Source organism: Gossypium arboreum, chromosome 8 (assembly GCF_025698485.1).
Source record: "Gossypium arboreum isolate Shixiya-1 chromosome 8, ASM2569848v2, whole genome shotgun sequence".
Taxonomy (NCBI): domain Eukaryota; kingdom Viridiplantae; phylum Streptophyta; class Magnoliopsida; order Malvales; family Malvaceae; genus Gossypium; species Gossypium arboreum.
The window spans coordinates 23,441,644-23,459,536 of record NC_069077.1 but is presented as its reverse complement, the minus strand read 5'-3'; the positions used below and the strand labels follow the sequence as shown (position 1 = coordinate 23,459,536).

General features: G+C 33.2%; 2 protein-coding genes across 2 annotated transcripts; one reads left to right on the top strand and one right to left on the bottom strand.

Moving 5' to 3' along the window:
• Positions 1-2,636: 2,636 nt before the first annotated feature.
• Positions 2,637-5,471, bottom strand: LOC108467425 (somatic embryogenesis receptor kinase 5). Its single transcript, XM_017768030.2, has 4 exons — positions 4,860-5,471; positions 4,444-4,704; positions 3,480-4,346; positions 2,637-3,393 (listed from the first exon to the last, which is right to left on the bottom strand). Exons 1-4 carry the CDS (start codon positions 5,272-5,274, stop codon positions 2,912-2,914), a joined length of 2,025 nt encoding a protein of 674 aa, XP_017623519.1. The 5' UTR covers positions 5,275-5,471; the 3' UTR covers positions 2,637-2,911.
• A 9,267-nt stretch (positions 5,472-14,738) lies between these two features.
• LOC108467668 (40S ribosomal protein S13-like) lies at positions 14,739-17,136 on the top strand. Its single transcript, XM_017768391.2, has 5 exons — positions 14,739-14,889; positions 14,998-15,070; positions 16,152-16,290; positions 16,377-16,563; positions 16,757-17,136. Exons 1-5 carry the CDS (start codon positions 14,867-14,869, stop codon positions 16,788-16,790), a joined length of 456 nt encoding a protein of 151 aa, XP_017623880.1. The 5' UTR covers positions 14,739-14,866; the 3' UTR covers positions 16,791-17,136.
• Positions 17,137-17,893: the final 757 nt, after the last annotated feature.

Here is a 17,893-nt window from a genome sequence, read left to right as displayed (position 1 = left end):
TCCACTCTCCCCTACATATCTTTTCCTCCCCTCCCTTCCTCTCTCTTCTTCCTTTTTTTCTTCTCCCTCTTTCATATCTCCTTCTGGCAATTAGTGTCCTGTGCCATTAATGCCACAACCTCCTCGTTGACATCACCCCTTTCTCCCTCCACTCCTCTCTTTCTTTCTTTTTTCCATCACCACTTTGTTGTCCTCACCGGCCACTTCTTTTTCTGGCTTGAAGACTGTTGGTAATGCAAAAGAAAAGGGTAGTCCCACATTGGCTGGGAAAAGGCTTCTAAGAGGGTTTAAATATAATCTTACTTCTTACCTTTATTGAGTAATTAAAGCTAAGGTCCAACACATGAGTGTTGTTGTCATCTGCTTGGTTTGGTCCATGGTAACATGTTTGGATAATTTTTTATTTTATGTAAATAGAAATATTTTTTCAGAGAATCTAATCAGTTACGGAAAATCTATTCAACTTCCTTCAATTGCACCATTTGTGAAATCTTACCGTTTTGCCCTTCAAGAAACAAAATAAATAGCAGGTCCTCTTTCTCATTTTACAAAAAAAAAGAGAGAAATCATTTTTCTTTCCTTTATTTATTTACCTTCTTTCTTTTAGTCACTTCTTCAAATCGAGTGTTTAATTCCTTTGAGAAGAGCAATTCCAATCATTGTTCCACCTTTTTTATTTGGATGTACAAATATAAAAGTAATGTGTTAACCTGGGGGCGATGTCCATTACTCGATACCACTAATTAGGATGAATTTGCTTCTAAGGCAATGGTTCTTCCATGGCACAGTGATTATTTTATTATTTATATTTTTCTAACAATTGATCAGATTAATAACTTTTGACTTAAGGGTTTTCACTTGGCTTCTCCCTCTTAGGAGGTTTCTCCTTTGTTCCTTTTTATTTTCTTTCCACCAAACGATCTTGGAGAGTTTCTATGTGTTGTCAGTCACTCCTTGTTGTCAAGTTGGCTCTCCTTCTCCCCCAAGTGGTGGCGCTTTCCTAAGTCCTTTCAAACTCCTCTCTAATAAACCATTTGATTTAGGCTTCGATGATTTCACCTTTGCTTTAGCCTTTTTCCTCGAGGTACCCTAGTCACTCTTTGATTTTTCGGTTGGAATGGGATGGCATGAAGAAGCCAGTCAATTTAGTAATTGAAGCCAAATTAGATAGTTTGCCCAGGATCTTGTTTTTCGTTCGGTCGGTTCTTGGTGTTTCAGGTCCTTCATTTGTTGGAAAATAGTCTCCCCAGTCAAAGGCGTTCATTCTGACAATGGTGATAGGGCTCCCTAACCCTTGATAGTTTGTTCCTATGAGCTAGAGTTCCTTGTAGGCTTTAAGTTCCTGTTGAGTTGGGCTAGGGTTTATGACCTTTGTGCTTTCTTTTTTTTCAAGCTTCTTGGGCCTATGCCTTATGGGCCTTCGGGCCACCAAGTACTATTCTTTATTTAATAGAATCTATATGTTGAAAAAAAAAGGTTAAAATAGAGTTCAAGTCCTTGTACTATTCCTACATTTAGAATTTAGTCCTACTATTCATATTCCAAAATTTGAATCAATAATTAACACCATTAAAATTCTTTTGTTAAATTTACTGGTGTGATATCTTGAAATAAATAAATACTCACTTAGTAATCATGTAACAAGAAAAATGACGTAATGAACATGAATTTAACAAAATAATAAAGAATTTTAATAGTGTTGTTAATAAAAACTTATATTTTAAATCTGAAAAATAGAAGGATTAAATTCCTTCAAATAAAAGTAGGAAGCTTAAATTTTAAAAGTATGAAAAATACATTGATCTAAGCATATTTTAATCCAAAAAATGTGCCAAATCGGGTTGAGTAGGGTTCTGTATGGGCTTTAATGCCATCGGTATCCCTCTTAAGTTTGGATACAGTGGCTCAAAGCCGAATACGACTTCTGGGTATAGAAGATAAAGGATGATTCGAGTACTGAAATCGATGGGTTACCGTTAGTAATTCATGGCTTGAGTGAATTGGCTTTCAGTTTTCCCATGGACATGAAGTCTTTCTGGTCCCTCAGCCATTTCACCTGCAATTTTTCATCACAACTTTATGATTATCCAATCACAATATACACTGAAAGGGCCTGTCACTGATTTCATAAGTTTTTGCAGAATCACCATTACTATTCAAAAAGTTTTTGAGCAGTGGCGTTGCTTTGGACTCATTCTTTGTCCATAAGCTAGTTGGCTATTTCTGCTGCTAGTGCCTGCCTGCAACATTTGCCCACCACATTGTTAGTATATATTTTTACACTCTTTGGGGTCAGTTTCCAACGATTTCACGTGCTGGTGCAACATGTTTCAGTCCTGGAATGGAGTAAAAAACGATAACATTCCTCCATTTCTCTTAGCAACTTGTGCATAAAAGTTCAATTGTCGTTTCTTTAAAAAGGAAAGAAAAAGCAGTCCCCAGAATTGTCTTATCCATCCCTTAATTCCACGCCTATGTTACACTAGGGTATGAGTGTCCCATACAGGTATATATTCAACATTTTCTTGTACAGGTATAAAAACAATATGAATATATAAGGTCATTTCTATCTCCATATGTTACCTTCATATTTGTAGCCATGACTGGAACTTGGAAGACTTGAGACCATTAAAAAGTTAGTACAGAAAACAGCCTTATTTCATTCAAATTGATTCATTTGAAAGGCAGGCAGGTTCATCTACCTTTGGTTCTTTTACATCAATTGCAACGAAATGATACAATACTTGAAACATAGATACACTGACAGAGTTCCAAATCCTTAGTAAAGGACAAAGCTGTTAGATGAGATCAGTAAAACTAGTGCTTACGTTATGGCATCAACCAGAGGTTAGTAATAGCCTAATTCCTGCCTTGGGTCACTTGAAAGTTGAGGTAATAACTCTAAAGAACTTCAACAGCTGCTCATTAATGCACTCAATTCTTGTATCACATTGTCAATGGATGGCCTGTGGTAAGGAGATTCATGGATGCAAAGAAGTGCAATTCTACCAAGTCTAGTGGCTTCAGAATCTGAGTACTTTCCTTCAAGATTCATGTCGATAAGATCTTCAACTTTTGACGTCTCGGCAGCGTGGCGGATCTGTTGGGTGATTTTTCGCTTTCCACTTAGTATCTGAAATAAAATCATACCAAATGCATACACATCGCTTTTTTCGGTGAAACGGCCAGTTGTAGTGTATTCCGGAGCGAGGTATCCCATTGCAGCACTAGCCTTGAGCGTAGAGAAGACAATATCGTCTGCAACGAGTTTGTGCAGGCCGGAATCCAAGAGCAAGGGATTGGATCGGTTGTCTATAAGCACTTTCTCTGCAGATAAATTCTGGTGAACGAGAGCCTGTTTGCTTCCTCTGCTTTCATGTAAATACCGAATACCTGCAAGCATAAAACATGCAATTGTTCCAATAAACTGCTTTAATAGAATATTTACATAAACATTCACATATTTAAGATAAACTGACCTTTGGCAATGCCATATATGATGGAAATCCTGGTGGACCATTCAAGAACCTTTCCATTTCCCTGCTTTACATCAAGATACTGCAACAGATTTCCATTTGGGACATAATCATAGATGAGAAAACACTCACCCCTGCCCTTTGAACAACAAAAGCCTCTCAACCTCACTAGATTTTCGTGTTTCAATGAAGTCAATATCTTGAGACCTTGCAGAAACTCAGATTCATCGGACTTGCAGCTTGTCTTGGCAATGCATTTTACTACAACAGCAGAACTATCTCTTAAGGAGCCCTTATAGATGGCTGAGAAATTACTCTTCCCCAACAAATTTGTTTCCGAGAAACACTGAGTCGCACGCTCTACTTCCTCTAAATTGAACATAAAGCTCTCAAAAACTTCCTGGGAAAACCCATTCCCACTCCTACCTTTGTCTAAAGGATCCCAACCATTAGAATACTCTAAACTAATTAGGGGCGAGGCACTTCTCCTGTTAACCTCCTTGACCTGGTCCGTGCTAAGCCGACTATCTGAACTATCGAAAGCACTCCCGATTTTCTGTTTTCTCCTACGGTACCATGCGAAAGTAAAAAGTGCTGCAACTGTCAACACAAGAGCAACGCCAACAATGCCGGAGACCACACCGATTTTTGTACTACCGGATGGACTCGAGCAGTTAGCTTTGCTGCATTCAGTTGGTAAATCAGCAGACTCCGGGATATTCTTTTGGTTAAGGCCATTGGGTTTGAATGGTTCAGGTCTGCTTCTATATATCTTACTCGAATCCGCACAATCTTTCAAGTTAGGAAACCCAACACCACACAAACCAAGATTGTTTTCATATTGGAACCCAGCATGCAGCCTCTTCAAAACTGCATTTCATCCACAAAGATACTGATTTAAGCACATGAAGGCACCACACAATTTTAAGAATCAGTGTAAAGAAAGACAGTAGAGTGAGTATATCACCTGGTGGGACATTGCCAGATAAGGTGTTGTTGCGGATGTCCAACACTTTGAGCATTGGAGCATTGGCTAACTTCACTGGTACCGAACCGAAAAGGTTATTAAAGCTCAAGTCCAGCCTCGTTAACATCCCCAAATCCCCCAAACTTGCAGGGATTGCACCAGTGAGTCGATTATCTTGCAAAGCAAGAACAGTAAGCTTATGTAGAGATCCTAACTGCGTTGGTAAACCCCCAGTCAACCTATTGTAACACAGCTGAAGAACTGTAACCAGAAGAACCCAATGTTAATTATCATGAAAATTTTTCTATCGAATCCTTTAATTTCTATATGGATCCTATAAGGAAACAGATCTATAGAATATACATAACACACACATACATTTAAAGTAAAAAAAAAAAAAAGAGTTTTCTGAACACCTTGAAGATCAGTCAAGTTGCCAATATAAGGAGGAATCTCTCCGGACAAGTTATTGACATTGAGATACAAATCGGTGAGTTGACTCAGAGAAACGATCTCCTTGGGTATCTCCCCACTCAACGCGTTGAAATGCAGGTACAAACCGGTCAAGCTCTTGAGTCCACCAAGAGCCGGCGGTATCTGACCGGAGAGACCTTTCCCTTGCAACGAAATGTTGACAACGCGGCCTTGTCCGTTGCATGCGACCCCATCGAATGAACCGGTGCTACAGTGGTCGGAGTAAGGCGTCCAGGAAGACAAGAAGCGGTTGTCAGGGTCCAAGGAGGCTTTGATTTGGAGGAGAAGGTCAAGTTCAGTTGGTGAAGAGAGAGAGAGGGGGAGGAGAGAGAGGAGGCAGAGAAGAAAGAGGGACATGTTGGGATGGAAGAAAATGGGAAGGAAAGAGAGTGGGAAAAACCAGTTTCAGTGTAAGATTCGAACTTGTTATAGATGATGGGCTTAAGTTCAAGTTTAATGGGAATCGTGCAGATAAAAAATTTATTTTATTTTATTTTAAAATTTAACTCTTTTTTTTTCTGGAGAAAATTAATGAAATATATTTTTATAGGATGCTGTTTTTGTTGGGTAAGGGATTTGAAATGTGGCTCACATCAGTCAATACTTTCTATGACTTTTAACAGTCTAATTCAGTGAATTATCTGTTCTCAAAGCCCCACCAAAAATTAAATATTTACATTATTTTTAATTTTCAAATTGTTTTTAACATTAATTAACATTATTCTCCAAATCAGGTGGAGAAAGTGCAAGGGAAAGGAAAAGGAAACTTTTTCTATTCATTCATGGAAACTCTAAATCAATATTGAGTTTACGATGCTGTCGTGTGTGTGTGTGTGTGTGTGATTCTAATAGAATAATTGTTTAGGGTTTGTTAACATTGGAGAGTAGAGAGGTAAGCTAAAAACATTTGAAAATGTATAGTGAGCTATATATGTGGTGACAATTTTGAGTAAAGCGTTGGAGCAGTGGGGAGTAGGAGTGATTATATAAAAAGGAAATGAAGATGATTGATGATAGAAGATACTAGTACGATTAGCTGTAAACTGAGATTAAAAACGAAAAGCCTGCTACTTTTTTTGTAAAGTTAGGGGATGGTCATTTTCATCCCTTGAAAATTGTTATCGATGGAATGATGGGGTTTTGGGAAAGCTGAAGCTGCCCACCCATACCGCAACAGCTGGATCTACATATTGGTATGATTTCATTCACAAAATTATTTTTGTAATGCCTTGTTTCTGTAAGTCAAAAAGTAATCTTTCAAAGGGAGCTTGTCCTTTTTCTTCTTCCATGGCATGTTATGTTCATCTTGCTGGTGCGTTGATGTGCGCGGTTTTCTTTTTAATTTGCGCCCGTTACAATCATCTTTAGGGTCAGATTTTGCTATTGAGACTCGGGATCCCTTTGAATTTATGGGCTTCTCTTCCTCTCTTTATGTATATTTTGATTCTCCATTCTCATGGTTTATTTTACCTAGTCAGTCAATCACATTAGTTGTTACTATTGTACCATTTAGGTATTGTGATCTTTTGCGATTAGTTTTGTGCTTGGGTTTTTACGGGTGTTTCTCTGTTTGATCTTTTACATTTCATGTGCTTCTGGTTATCTGAAGAGATGTATTTCGAACTGTGGACTATCATTTGGTTGAAATTTCATATATGTTTCGCGAGTCTGAGGTGACATGTGCCTTGATCTTATTGTTGTTGTTGCCTAAAATATGAATGTCCTCTTCTAGAACTGTCGAAGGTCTAAGAAAGTTGACAATAGTCCATGCTCTAATGAACTTTATTTGTTCTTCCTAAATTCCTGTTTAGCATAGACAAATTGGTTCTTTCAATGACTTTATTAACAACCTATGTCTTATTCATATGTACATGGGAGGAGTTTGTTGGAAAATTTTATTATGAAAAGCGTTTTGTTGCAGAACGAATATTTAATATTATTATAAAACTCAGAACTTTTATTGTGTTATTTATGGTAAAAAAAAATTCAAGTTTAATACATATATTTAATGATTAGAGAGACTTGTCGAATTTTTACTTTATATCAAATGATTTTCTCTGCTATCTTTGAACCTCTGGTTGTTAAAAGAGTACGCTCTTACCACTAACCGAATACAATGAAAAATAAAACTTTTCAATGGGAAAAGTTTACTTTCTTTATGAGACCAAAACCGAATCCACTATCACGAGTACTATAAAAAATAAAATTTATTTGTAGCTTAAAACTTTCCTAAATTTTGGCAATGTATTCACATATCAATGATGTGTGTAATTCACTACCCCATAAACCCTATATATAGAAAAAAAAAATCACAAGAGTTCTATTACAATGGTAAGAGAGGTGAAAATAATATTTTAATTAAAATTTAAAATCCCCTTAGGATTTTACCTAGTGGGTAGTGTAACAATCCGATAGTTAAGGGTGTCGAAAAGTATATTTCTGGGATTTCATACTCGTAAAACGGACTCGTAAATATTTTATTTAAATATTGAGGCTAGCTTAGTAGTTAATTAATTTTTGGATTAGTAAATTTCAAGAAATTAGGAGTTATTAAGGTACAGGGATTAAATCACGTAAAGGTTAAAAATTAAATTATAATTGAAATAAACTAAAGGGACTAAAGTAGCAATTGTGCCACTTAATTAATTTTTGTGTATAAGTGTTCGGCCATGGGCTAAATAACAAACATGTGTATATATATATATATATATATATATATATATATATTATTAAGTAATAATAAAAAATGAAAAAAAATTAAATGAAATAGAAAGAGATGAATGCATGCAAATTACAAAACATAGAAAAGGAAAAGAAAGAAAGAAATGAGAGAAAGGGTCCACGGCTAAGGGACATAAGGGTTCAAATCTAAATTGATTAGTGTAATTCAGTTATTTTTTTTGTAATTTTTACGCTTTTAGAATTTCGGTACTTAGGGCTACCTGACTCATGTTGTAATTTTTAGTATTGGTCAAGATTTTAGATGTTGACATTGTTGAATAGTTTAAGTAATAGGGATTAAATAGATAGATTTTTAAGTTAGAAATGGAAACGGGCTAAATTATGGAATAAACTGTTGATTTTGAGAAATAGGAACTAAATTATAAAAATTTTGAAATTAAGAGGTCGAATTGGAAAAGAGGAAGCTAAATATAGTTTAGAGTGAAATTAGTATAAAAATATAAATTTAAATGTGAAAGTTAAAAACTAGTCTCGGTTTAGGGACTAAACTGAAGAATAAGCAAAATATAGTGTGAAAATTAAAATTTAATGTGAAATTGAAATGTGTAATATTAATGTGATTTAATTGTTTTATTTCGTAGCTAACGTCATACTGGAATCCTCGAGTGAAAAAGGGAAGGATAAAATCGACGCCGAATAACTCAGAATTCACAGTTTGTGTTTCTATAATCTGAACTAAGTTATAAATTATTGCATTTTGAACTGTTGCATATGGTAAACATTTGAGGTGAGTACTTTTATACTTTGAGATTGAATTGAATTCATAGTCGATTGGAATGGATTGATTTGGAATATTATAAATTTATTGAAAATATGAAGATTGAATTGAATATATGTATATATGTGATAATGTGTATATATGGAATATATGTATATATGTGATAATGTGTATATATGTGAAATTGAGACATTGGTTGTGTTGAAAAGTGAAATGAAACCCTATTAACTGTATCTGGCTGAGTAGGATATAGATGGCATGCCATAAGATATGAAGAGTTTAAGGATTACTTCAACCTCGAGTCGATGAGGCATTGGGTGCCAATTTGCTTTGGTTTAACCAATGAGACATTAGGTGTCAAATTATATAGCGTTGGGCGCAGTTATTACTCTAGATTTATCCAATGAGGCACTAGGTGCCAAACTGGTGTATGTTGGTTGGATTCGTGTATCCGTCCGAATCCGAGTCGTGTTAAGAGGGGAAAGTAAAATAATAATTTATGTGATTGATATTAAAATGGCAAAGATGATGAATGAATATGAGATGAGAATTGTAATATGAAATGATGAAATGTAATGTGAAACTTGAAATGAATTCAAGTATTGATAAAAAGAGATGAATCATGCCATTGCATGAGTTGAAATATTCAAATGCTATGTGAAATGCCTTTGATATATATATATATATATATATATATATATATTAACATATGGAATTTAGAGGATGTAATAAAGAATGAGAAATTTTGTATTATTGATTTGAAACATAAGTGCATAATATTTCTTGTTACATTATAAGTGCATATATTTCTTGTTACATTCTCACACTTTGATTACTCATATCAAGTTAAATTGTTTAGATTATAGAAATACCATTGAGTTATACTTTGGTAGTGAATGAGGCTATGTTGATATAATAGCTTAACTCAATACTTTGGTATGTGTTAGTTCAAAGTTTAGTAGCTTAAGTAGCTAAGTGTTGGTCCAATTATGGTGAAATTTAGCATGAAGGAAAGCTTGAAGGGTTGATTGCTTGCTAGTGTGTTTGATGATATAAATTGTGGTACCAATGAGGGTACATTAGTTAGGCACTTAAAATAGATTGTTTGTGCTTGTTTTAAGCATGCTTAATCATGTTTTGAGTAGGTTAAATGATTGATAAATGAGTTGCTTAATGTTCAAGCAAATAGGAAATGGTAAACTTAAGTTTTAATGTACTTTTAGGTGCACACGGCTGTGTGTCACACAGGCGTGTGACCGAAGTCAATGACTTACACGGGCTGAGACATGACCGTATGTCCCAACTTCAAGAGTCACACGGCCCGGGGCATTCCACACGGCTTGGAATATAGCCGTGTGTCCCCTATTTTTAGGAATTTTTGAAAATGGCCCAAAACTTTTAAAATTGTTTCAAATTAGTCCATGTCTATTTTTAAAATATTTTTAGGGTCCCATAGACTCAAAATAGGGGTTGTAAGAGTAACTTTTACTCTGAATTGGAATGGATTAGCAAACCTAAATTAAGTGCATTCTACTAACTTTATCGAAGATAAAAAAAATAGTCGGAGTATGGACCAATACTTTGATGCTAATAATTGGAATAGTCTTGTATATAACCAATTTCTAGCATTCAAGAAGAGATAAATAGTGATAAGAGTGTAGATAGTAAAAGACCAAGTTTAGCATTGCATAGCATGATTCGTTATTCGATTGTTTAAGATTCTAGTATGAAAGTATTAGATTGTCGTGACCTGCCCTTGTATATTAAAATGTTAATGACTAGCTTACATGTTTAATTATGATTGATTATTTGTTTTGATTTGTTAGTAATGCTCGTAACCCTAACCTGACGATGGAGAGGGGTTAGGGGTGTTACAGGTAGCACATTCTGGTATCCGAAACCCAATGTGTTGCCCACCCTATCCTCTATGGGGTTTAGTTGAGCCTCTCATTTATTGGTACAATTATATGTACAATCAGATTTTAATTTTTAATTAAATCAAGCTCATATAAATATTCAACCCAATAACTAGTTTATTATTCTCAAAATACTATTTATCTAATCAAAATTAATTAATTCAATTAAATTATTTTCTCAATCCAATTCTAATCTCGTCGAATCATTACAACTATTCTATTAAGATGTACGAGTAAATAAATTTAATTGTCCTATTTAGTAAAATTACGATAATTAATTAATTTAATTTTCACTTTAAACTTTAATTATTTAGTTACAATTAATTAAATAATAATCCCAAAAGGTTAAATTAGTTTCTAAGTCATCTCTTGTTACTTTTCGAGAAAATGTATTTACTATGTATAGTAATTCATGCAACTTATTTCTCTTTTGCCGTTCTCATTTGTAACAATTCAATTTTCAGTGGCGTCGAAAATGTGATTTTGAAACTCCATTTTCGTAAGTCAGGTCCATAAAAATTAAAAATAAATGTTTATGGAGTTAGTATAAAAGTTTATTAGAGTTTGATCCTTCAATTTTTCCTACTAATTGCATAATTAAAGTATAGGGACTAAATTGTAAAAGTCTTATCGCCATAGACTTTTAATTAGCCAAAGGACCAAAATAGCAATTAAATCATTTCTTAAAGAAAATTTAGTATGACATTAATAACTACTCGTAAATATTAAATTAATAATATTTACTGACTCTATTGTCGGAATTGTGATCCTGAAACTACTGTTTCTAACACCATTGAAAACGGGTTGTTACACTTCTTTATGTATGATCGTTGTGTACTTATTTTTTGGAATCAGCAATCTAGTAGGGGATTGTTGAAAATTGTAGATTGCAAGTTCATTAGATATCATTAATGGATCACTTAGTGCGATTCATGAGCACTTATTTAGATTAGAAAGTGATGATTCATTCATCTAATGGATACATTTGATTTCCATGGGACATGTTTCTTCTGAGAAGTATGTCCAATACAAAGGGCTATGGCTCTTCAATAGTGTCCATGGAGTGCATATAAATAGAGGGGCTATGGTGCTCAAAAAGTTTATTATTACAATCAATCCAATTTCAGAAATTAGAGTAGGAGTTAAGGAATTCCTTGATTTTGCTAATCGAAGGAATTCAACAAGCTTCGTTGTATCCTAGGAGGACCTTTGTCTTAACCCTTTAGCAACTTTATGTGAGGGCAAATTGTTCTCTTTAGAAAGCGTCATCCGTGCCTCAAAGTCTACTGTTTTAATTCCATATTGTTTCTAAATCTATTATTTTCACTCAAATTCTCCAACACCATCAACTACTGACTTTAAATCCTCCCACAACCATTTCCTCTTAAATGCCTATGGGCATCCATGGATGATAGAGAATACAAAATTCTTCATTGAATCGATATGTCGAATCCAAACATGCATGAATTGAAAATGATTATAAACAACTTCAACCCTCATAGAATCATTTCAAAGAACCCAAATTCTATCTGCAAACCCTCTAGCCTTAATTCTCTGAGAGCATTAGAACTCTAATTTTTTATCAACTTAATCAAAGCATTAATTATTTGAACTAAAGCATAACATCGGTAAAAAGTAAAAAGATAGAATTATATCAAATTCAAGTAAAAAAAAAAACAAACTATACCCATAAGTAAATTATTGTAGAGAGACAAAAAAAAATCATAATTTGACCAAGTAAAAAAACCATCATACATTGCTTCCTTGGATGTTTTCCCTTTTCCATTTCATTGTGTAGAATAAATCGTTGGATAACCTTTGATTATGAACCTCCAATGTCCAGTTTAAGGTGAATCTCAAATCAATTTTATTGAATTAAATATCTCGATTTTTTTTTTTTTGATAATTCTCAAAATCAAATTTGAACACAATTATGTGGGGACCTATTTTTATTATCATATTTCTCAGTACTCACTCTCCAGATGTAGGACAAACATGGTCCATGACTGACCTCTTGCTCACCTCATTGTTGAATGTTGAGTGATGCTAAACTAAAATTTCATTTATTGATTTATTTTAAAAATACTCTTCTAGTAAATAGGCACTATTCAAGTGAAATTCAAAATACAGTATTTTGTTTGGGTGGTATTTCAAATTCCAAATCTTTTTTGCTACATTGAGGCTTTTTTATCATCATTTCACATTCTGGAAAAAGAAAAACCCAAAATGGGGATATTGGCCAATCATGATTGAATTTATGACTTTGTGTTGTCAGATTTCTGTGTCACCAAAATCATACTTTCATTTTCTTTCCCATTCTTACTATCATTTAAAACCCACGCATAAAATCTTTGTAACCCTTTTTTTTTTTTCCCAGCTTTTTAATTATACTTTTGCTCAGTTCCTTTCTAAAATTTGAAAGTGGCACAACTATTTTCAAGGGTACCTTTGATTCTCCTTGGACAAACAATGGTAACAAGACACATGAAGGAGACAAGTGGAAGTTTCAAAAAGAAAAGCCTGTAAATATTGGAACAGTGGATTATAATGTAAGTGCAACAACCGCCTAGGTTGAAGCAAATAATGCTAGACAAAGACAAATCTCTGTCTCTTAGTCTTTTTATTAATTATACCCATGAAACACCCCCCACTCCTTTTGAATTGGGACTGTTCAGTGCATGACTAAATAGGGAAGTAGAGGGTGCGGAGTCTCTGGCCTTTCAACCATCTTTTGTTTTTAATTAAACCCTAAACATCTTTTCAGGTTTTTGTTTTTAGTCCACCTTTCTCTTTTCTTTTTCTCCCTTATTATTATTAGCTAAATTTCTTTATTAATTTCTGTGTTATGAGTAAGCTTTATATTTAGTTACTTTAATTTATCAATTTAGTATTGTTTTATATTTAGATTAGATTGATTAGTCAAATCAATTAAATTAGGAAAATTACTTAAACTATCAGTTTGAAGTAAGAGTTTAGATAGATTAATTCATGAACTAATTGAACCGGTCCATAGAATAGATTGAACTGTTTTTAATTAATTTATTCAATTAAACTAGATAAAGTGGTTGGACAAATTGATATAATCGAACTAAGAATTGATATATTTTTATTCAAATTATCATTATATTTACGGTTGGAATTTTCTTATTTTAGTTTTATCCTTAGGGTGATAATAGTTTGATTTGGGTTAATTTTGGAAAGAATAAATGCGATTACTATGTAAAAAAAAACCCACATATCAACTAAATCAAACCAAAGTGAATTTAACTAATTCGGATGGGATTTATTTTTTAGTTTTTAAAATATTAAAATATGGACAATTATCTTTTACACTGTGAGAGTGAAGCGGAATTAGTTTGATATAATTTATTTTTAAAATATGATTAAAAAATATTTGACATTATCTTAAATCTATTTGTGGAGTGGCTTTACTTCACTCATAAAATTATTCACCTTAAAATATTAAATATTTTATACAATATTTTTAAATTATTTTCAAATTTCTAATTTGTGAGCTGAAAATGAAACCGAATAAAATTCAAAATCAAAAAATAATATTCTTGAGGTTTTTTATCCTGGTAAAAAAAACTAAGTGAAATGGGTGTCCATTAAAATATAAGTATAGAATGGCTTTGTGGAGGAGACAAGACAAGACAAGACAAGACAGTTTTATTTAAAGATTCAACTCTTATTTTTTTATTAATACTATTCCCTTTTTCAGGTCATGTGAACAACAACATCCACTGTGCCAAGGACATCGCACAATTCAAAGAGCCAATGGGCCATTCCCTTCTTACCAACCCTAAAGGAAACGTCCTTTGTTATTTCTACATATCAAACAATCAACCTTAATTTCTTTCTCCCCTTAATACTATTTGTTTTGTGTACTTAAAAAAATTAGTTTTGAACGGAAGATTGGATGTAGTTTTAATATTTAGTTTTATCATTATTATTATTTTACACTAATTATTGATAAATATATTATTCATCTAAATCTATCCTTAATAATAATTTATTATCACCATTTTAACAATATATATATATATATATATATAAATATAAATATAAAGGAGAGAAAAAATATTATTCAAATTTAAAATTCGATGTCAATCATAATTTAATATCAATAAAATATTTTTTCTCATTAACTAATGAAGTATACATGTACTAGCTGTCATTTTGATACAATTAAAATTTTAATAGTTGAGTTAATTGTTTGCAAAATGATTTAAAAAAAGAAAGACGAAATTGATAAAAGTGATAAATGTGAGAGATTAAATTTGTGATTGTATTTTTTAAATGGTTCAACAATACACAACATAGATGATACTTATAAAGAAACTCACTAACCAAAAAAATTAGTAGGCCCAATATGTAGGAAATGTCCAGTACATAAAAACTGAACCAGAGAACCGCCACGGTCAAAGGCCCAATAGGTTACTAGCAAAGGACCAGAATGAAAACCCTAGCCCCAGCCTCCTTTACTACTTTCTTTGCTAAAAGCAAGCAAGAAAGGAGCAGAGGTTAATTAAACCGAGAGAGAAGCAGCCGTAAAGCTCGAAACTCTGTCGCCATGGGTCGTATGCATAGCCGAGGGTTTGTATTTGCTCCCACTCTTCATTCAAATTTCCCTCTGAAAAACTTTACTTTGATTGAATGATCTATATTTTTGTAGCTGCTTCATGATTTTATTGTTCTTTGCAGTAAGGGTATTTCCGCATCTGCTCTTCCGTACAAAAGAACTCCACCTAGTTGGCTCAAGATCTCCTCTCAAGATGTGAGTCGCTTGTTTTAACCGTGCTTTTTTTAAAAGAGTAAATTTGGATTATTTATCTTCAAATTTATGAGCCGAATTATGTTCTATTATATATAATGAAGTTGCTCTTTATATTTGAATAATTGAATTCTCAATACCCGTTTGATTACTATATAGCAGAGAAGAACCAGATATTATCATCAATGGAAGTTTCACTAATTTGTACCGAAAATGGTTATACTTATTGATCACAATACAACGGTATACTCTGCTTAAAGTGTGAAGTTTTATCTTTAGGGTTTTAAGCCGGTCGCTTCGTGAAATTTTCAGGGTTTAAGTAGTAAAAATAACAAAAGATATGATTAAGTGAAAAATCGAAGGCTGCTTAAAAGGAAATAAATCAACCATCCACATCATGAGCCTCGATGAAACCGAGCTCCATTTACATCAGCTAAAAGTAACTCAGTAATATACTAACAGGTGGTACTTGAAAAACATGAATCCCTAAAGCCATATTATAAGCAGAATCCGCCAAGGAGTCTGCAACTTGATTACCTTCCCTGCAGATATGTTGAATTATCACCTTCCAAGGTTTTCCTTGCAAACTACGAATTCTCCTTGTGATTATCCTTTTAAAAAAAAAAAAACTGAAGGCTGTTGGGAGAAATTTTTCAGTAGTTAACATTTAAGGTTAGTTATTTCACAATAATATTTCTATATTTTGGGGATGTAGAATTATAATGACCATTTATTCTGGTGGATTAAATCTATCATTTTGTGAGGTATATATAGTTCAAGTTGTTTCAAGTTTCGGGTATCTTACTTTTCAGTTCATATTAGTCTGGTTTATATATTCCACTAGTGTTGCCAGAAATTTTAGTGCTAAATGGATGGAGTGTTAATAGTTGTTAATTCATCATTTACTGAACTGTTTCTAATGGTTTCTCGTTAATGTTCTTAAGGCCTTTCTTTTCTGGGTTACATCCCTGAAATGTTGAGCTGCAAAACCCTTAATTTTTTTAGTTCATTCTTTCCTTAAACGGAGTATGTAGGTTGTACACTTTTTAGGCAATATTCATTAATATTGTATTTCATCCTTTAGGTGGAGGAGAACATTTGCAAGTTTGCGAAGAAGGGTTTGACCCCATCTCAAATTGGTGTCATTCTCCGTGATTCACATGGGATTGCTCAGGTGAAGAGTGTTACGGGCAGCAAGATTTTGCGGATACTGAAAGCCCATGGTATAACTTCATTGTCGTCATCTTATGTTGCTTTTATCCTCTGATGCGAAGACAAACATTCGACTCATCCATTTGTTAATTGTCAGGTCTCGCTCCTGAAATTCCCGAAGATTTGTACCACCTGATTAAGAAAGCTGTTGCCATCAGAAAGCATCTTGAGAGGAACCGCAAAGACAAGGATTCCAAGTTCCGGTTGATCCTGGTTGAGAGCAGAATCCATCGCCTTGCCCGCTATTATAAGAAGACAAAGAAGCTTCCACCCGTCTGGAAATAGTGTGTATTCCTATCCCTACTTCCTTTTGATATTCCTTGACATGTATAAATCACGGTTATTAGAGGCATTCTCTCTTATAAAACGGCCTCCAACATGCATGAAAACTGTTCCTTCACCATTCTTATTTCTCAACTCTCTTGATCTAGAGGTTGGTTGTAACATGTAAACCTTAATGTGCTTTTGCTTTTGCAGCGAGTCGACTACTGCCAGCACACTTGTGGCCTAAGGGAAGACACTGTTGGAACCAGCTTCTTGGGCTTTGATTGATGGACGCCTGGATATGGGTTGGAGTAGTAAAGTTTTAATTACATGCTATATTTATGCTTTTAAAGAACCAGTTCACATTATGGTTTGAAATTGATATACTTAGGAGGGATAATATTATGTTTAGTGATCAGAATCATTTTTCTAGTCCGTTTAAAATGTGTTGACGTTTTGGATCTTATCTTCAAAATGTTGTTACGTGGATTTATGTTTCCGAACCTTACTTGTTCACGGGTTAGGGTTTAGTGAAGAAGCTTGAGCTTGACGGAATTTCACTTCTATATAACTCAAGTCTGATTTGAGATAAAGATGGAGCTGCTTAATTAACCTTGTTTTTTTTTCTGATGAGAAAATGAGTTTGAGTTTAATATTGGATTTCAAACTTGATTATTTAGTTTGAGTTCAGATAGAAAATTTTGAATTAAAAATTGTCTGATATAGCTTGTTTAGGGTTGAGTGAAAATCTGGAATTTCACTTTTAAAACTTGAGATAAAAGTTTTTGTGATGAAAAAATGAGTTCGGATTTGATACTGGATTTCAATTTCAATTATTATGTATGAGTTGAAATTAAAAAAAAAAAAAAGACTGTTACAGCAAGTTGGAGTTAGAGGAAGCTGTTGAAGCTTAGGAGAAATGATGACAATCTGTCAAACTCCATCTTACTTCAGTTTTATATTGTAACTACAATTGAATCTTAAAGAAAAATTAAATATTTAAAGAACAAATTGATAAAATATATTTTAAATCCAAATTAGGAAATTTACCACATGACAAGAAACTCAAAATTATTTTGATAAAATTTGTAAATATTTTATAACTAATTTTTAAACTCAAAATTACAAAATAAAAGGCTAAAATATGTTACTTACTTCAAGATTCAAAGATTAGTAATTTTATTTTTTAAAATTTATTGATACATATTTTAAAATAATAATAATAAAATTGACTAGGTAGTCATGCAATTAAAAATTGATATTGTAATAGACTTAAATTTTAAAAAATAATTTTAACACTTGAATTTTAAAATTTAAACCTTTTTTTCATCCACAAGTTTGGTATCTAAA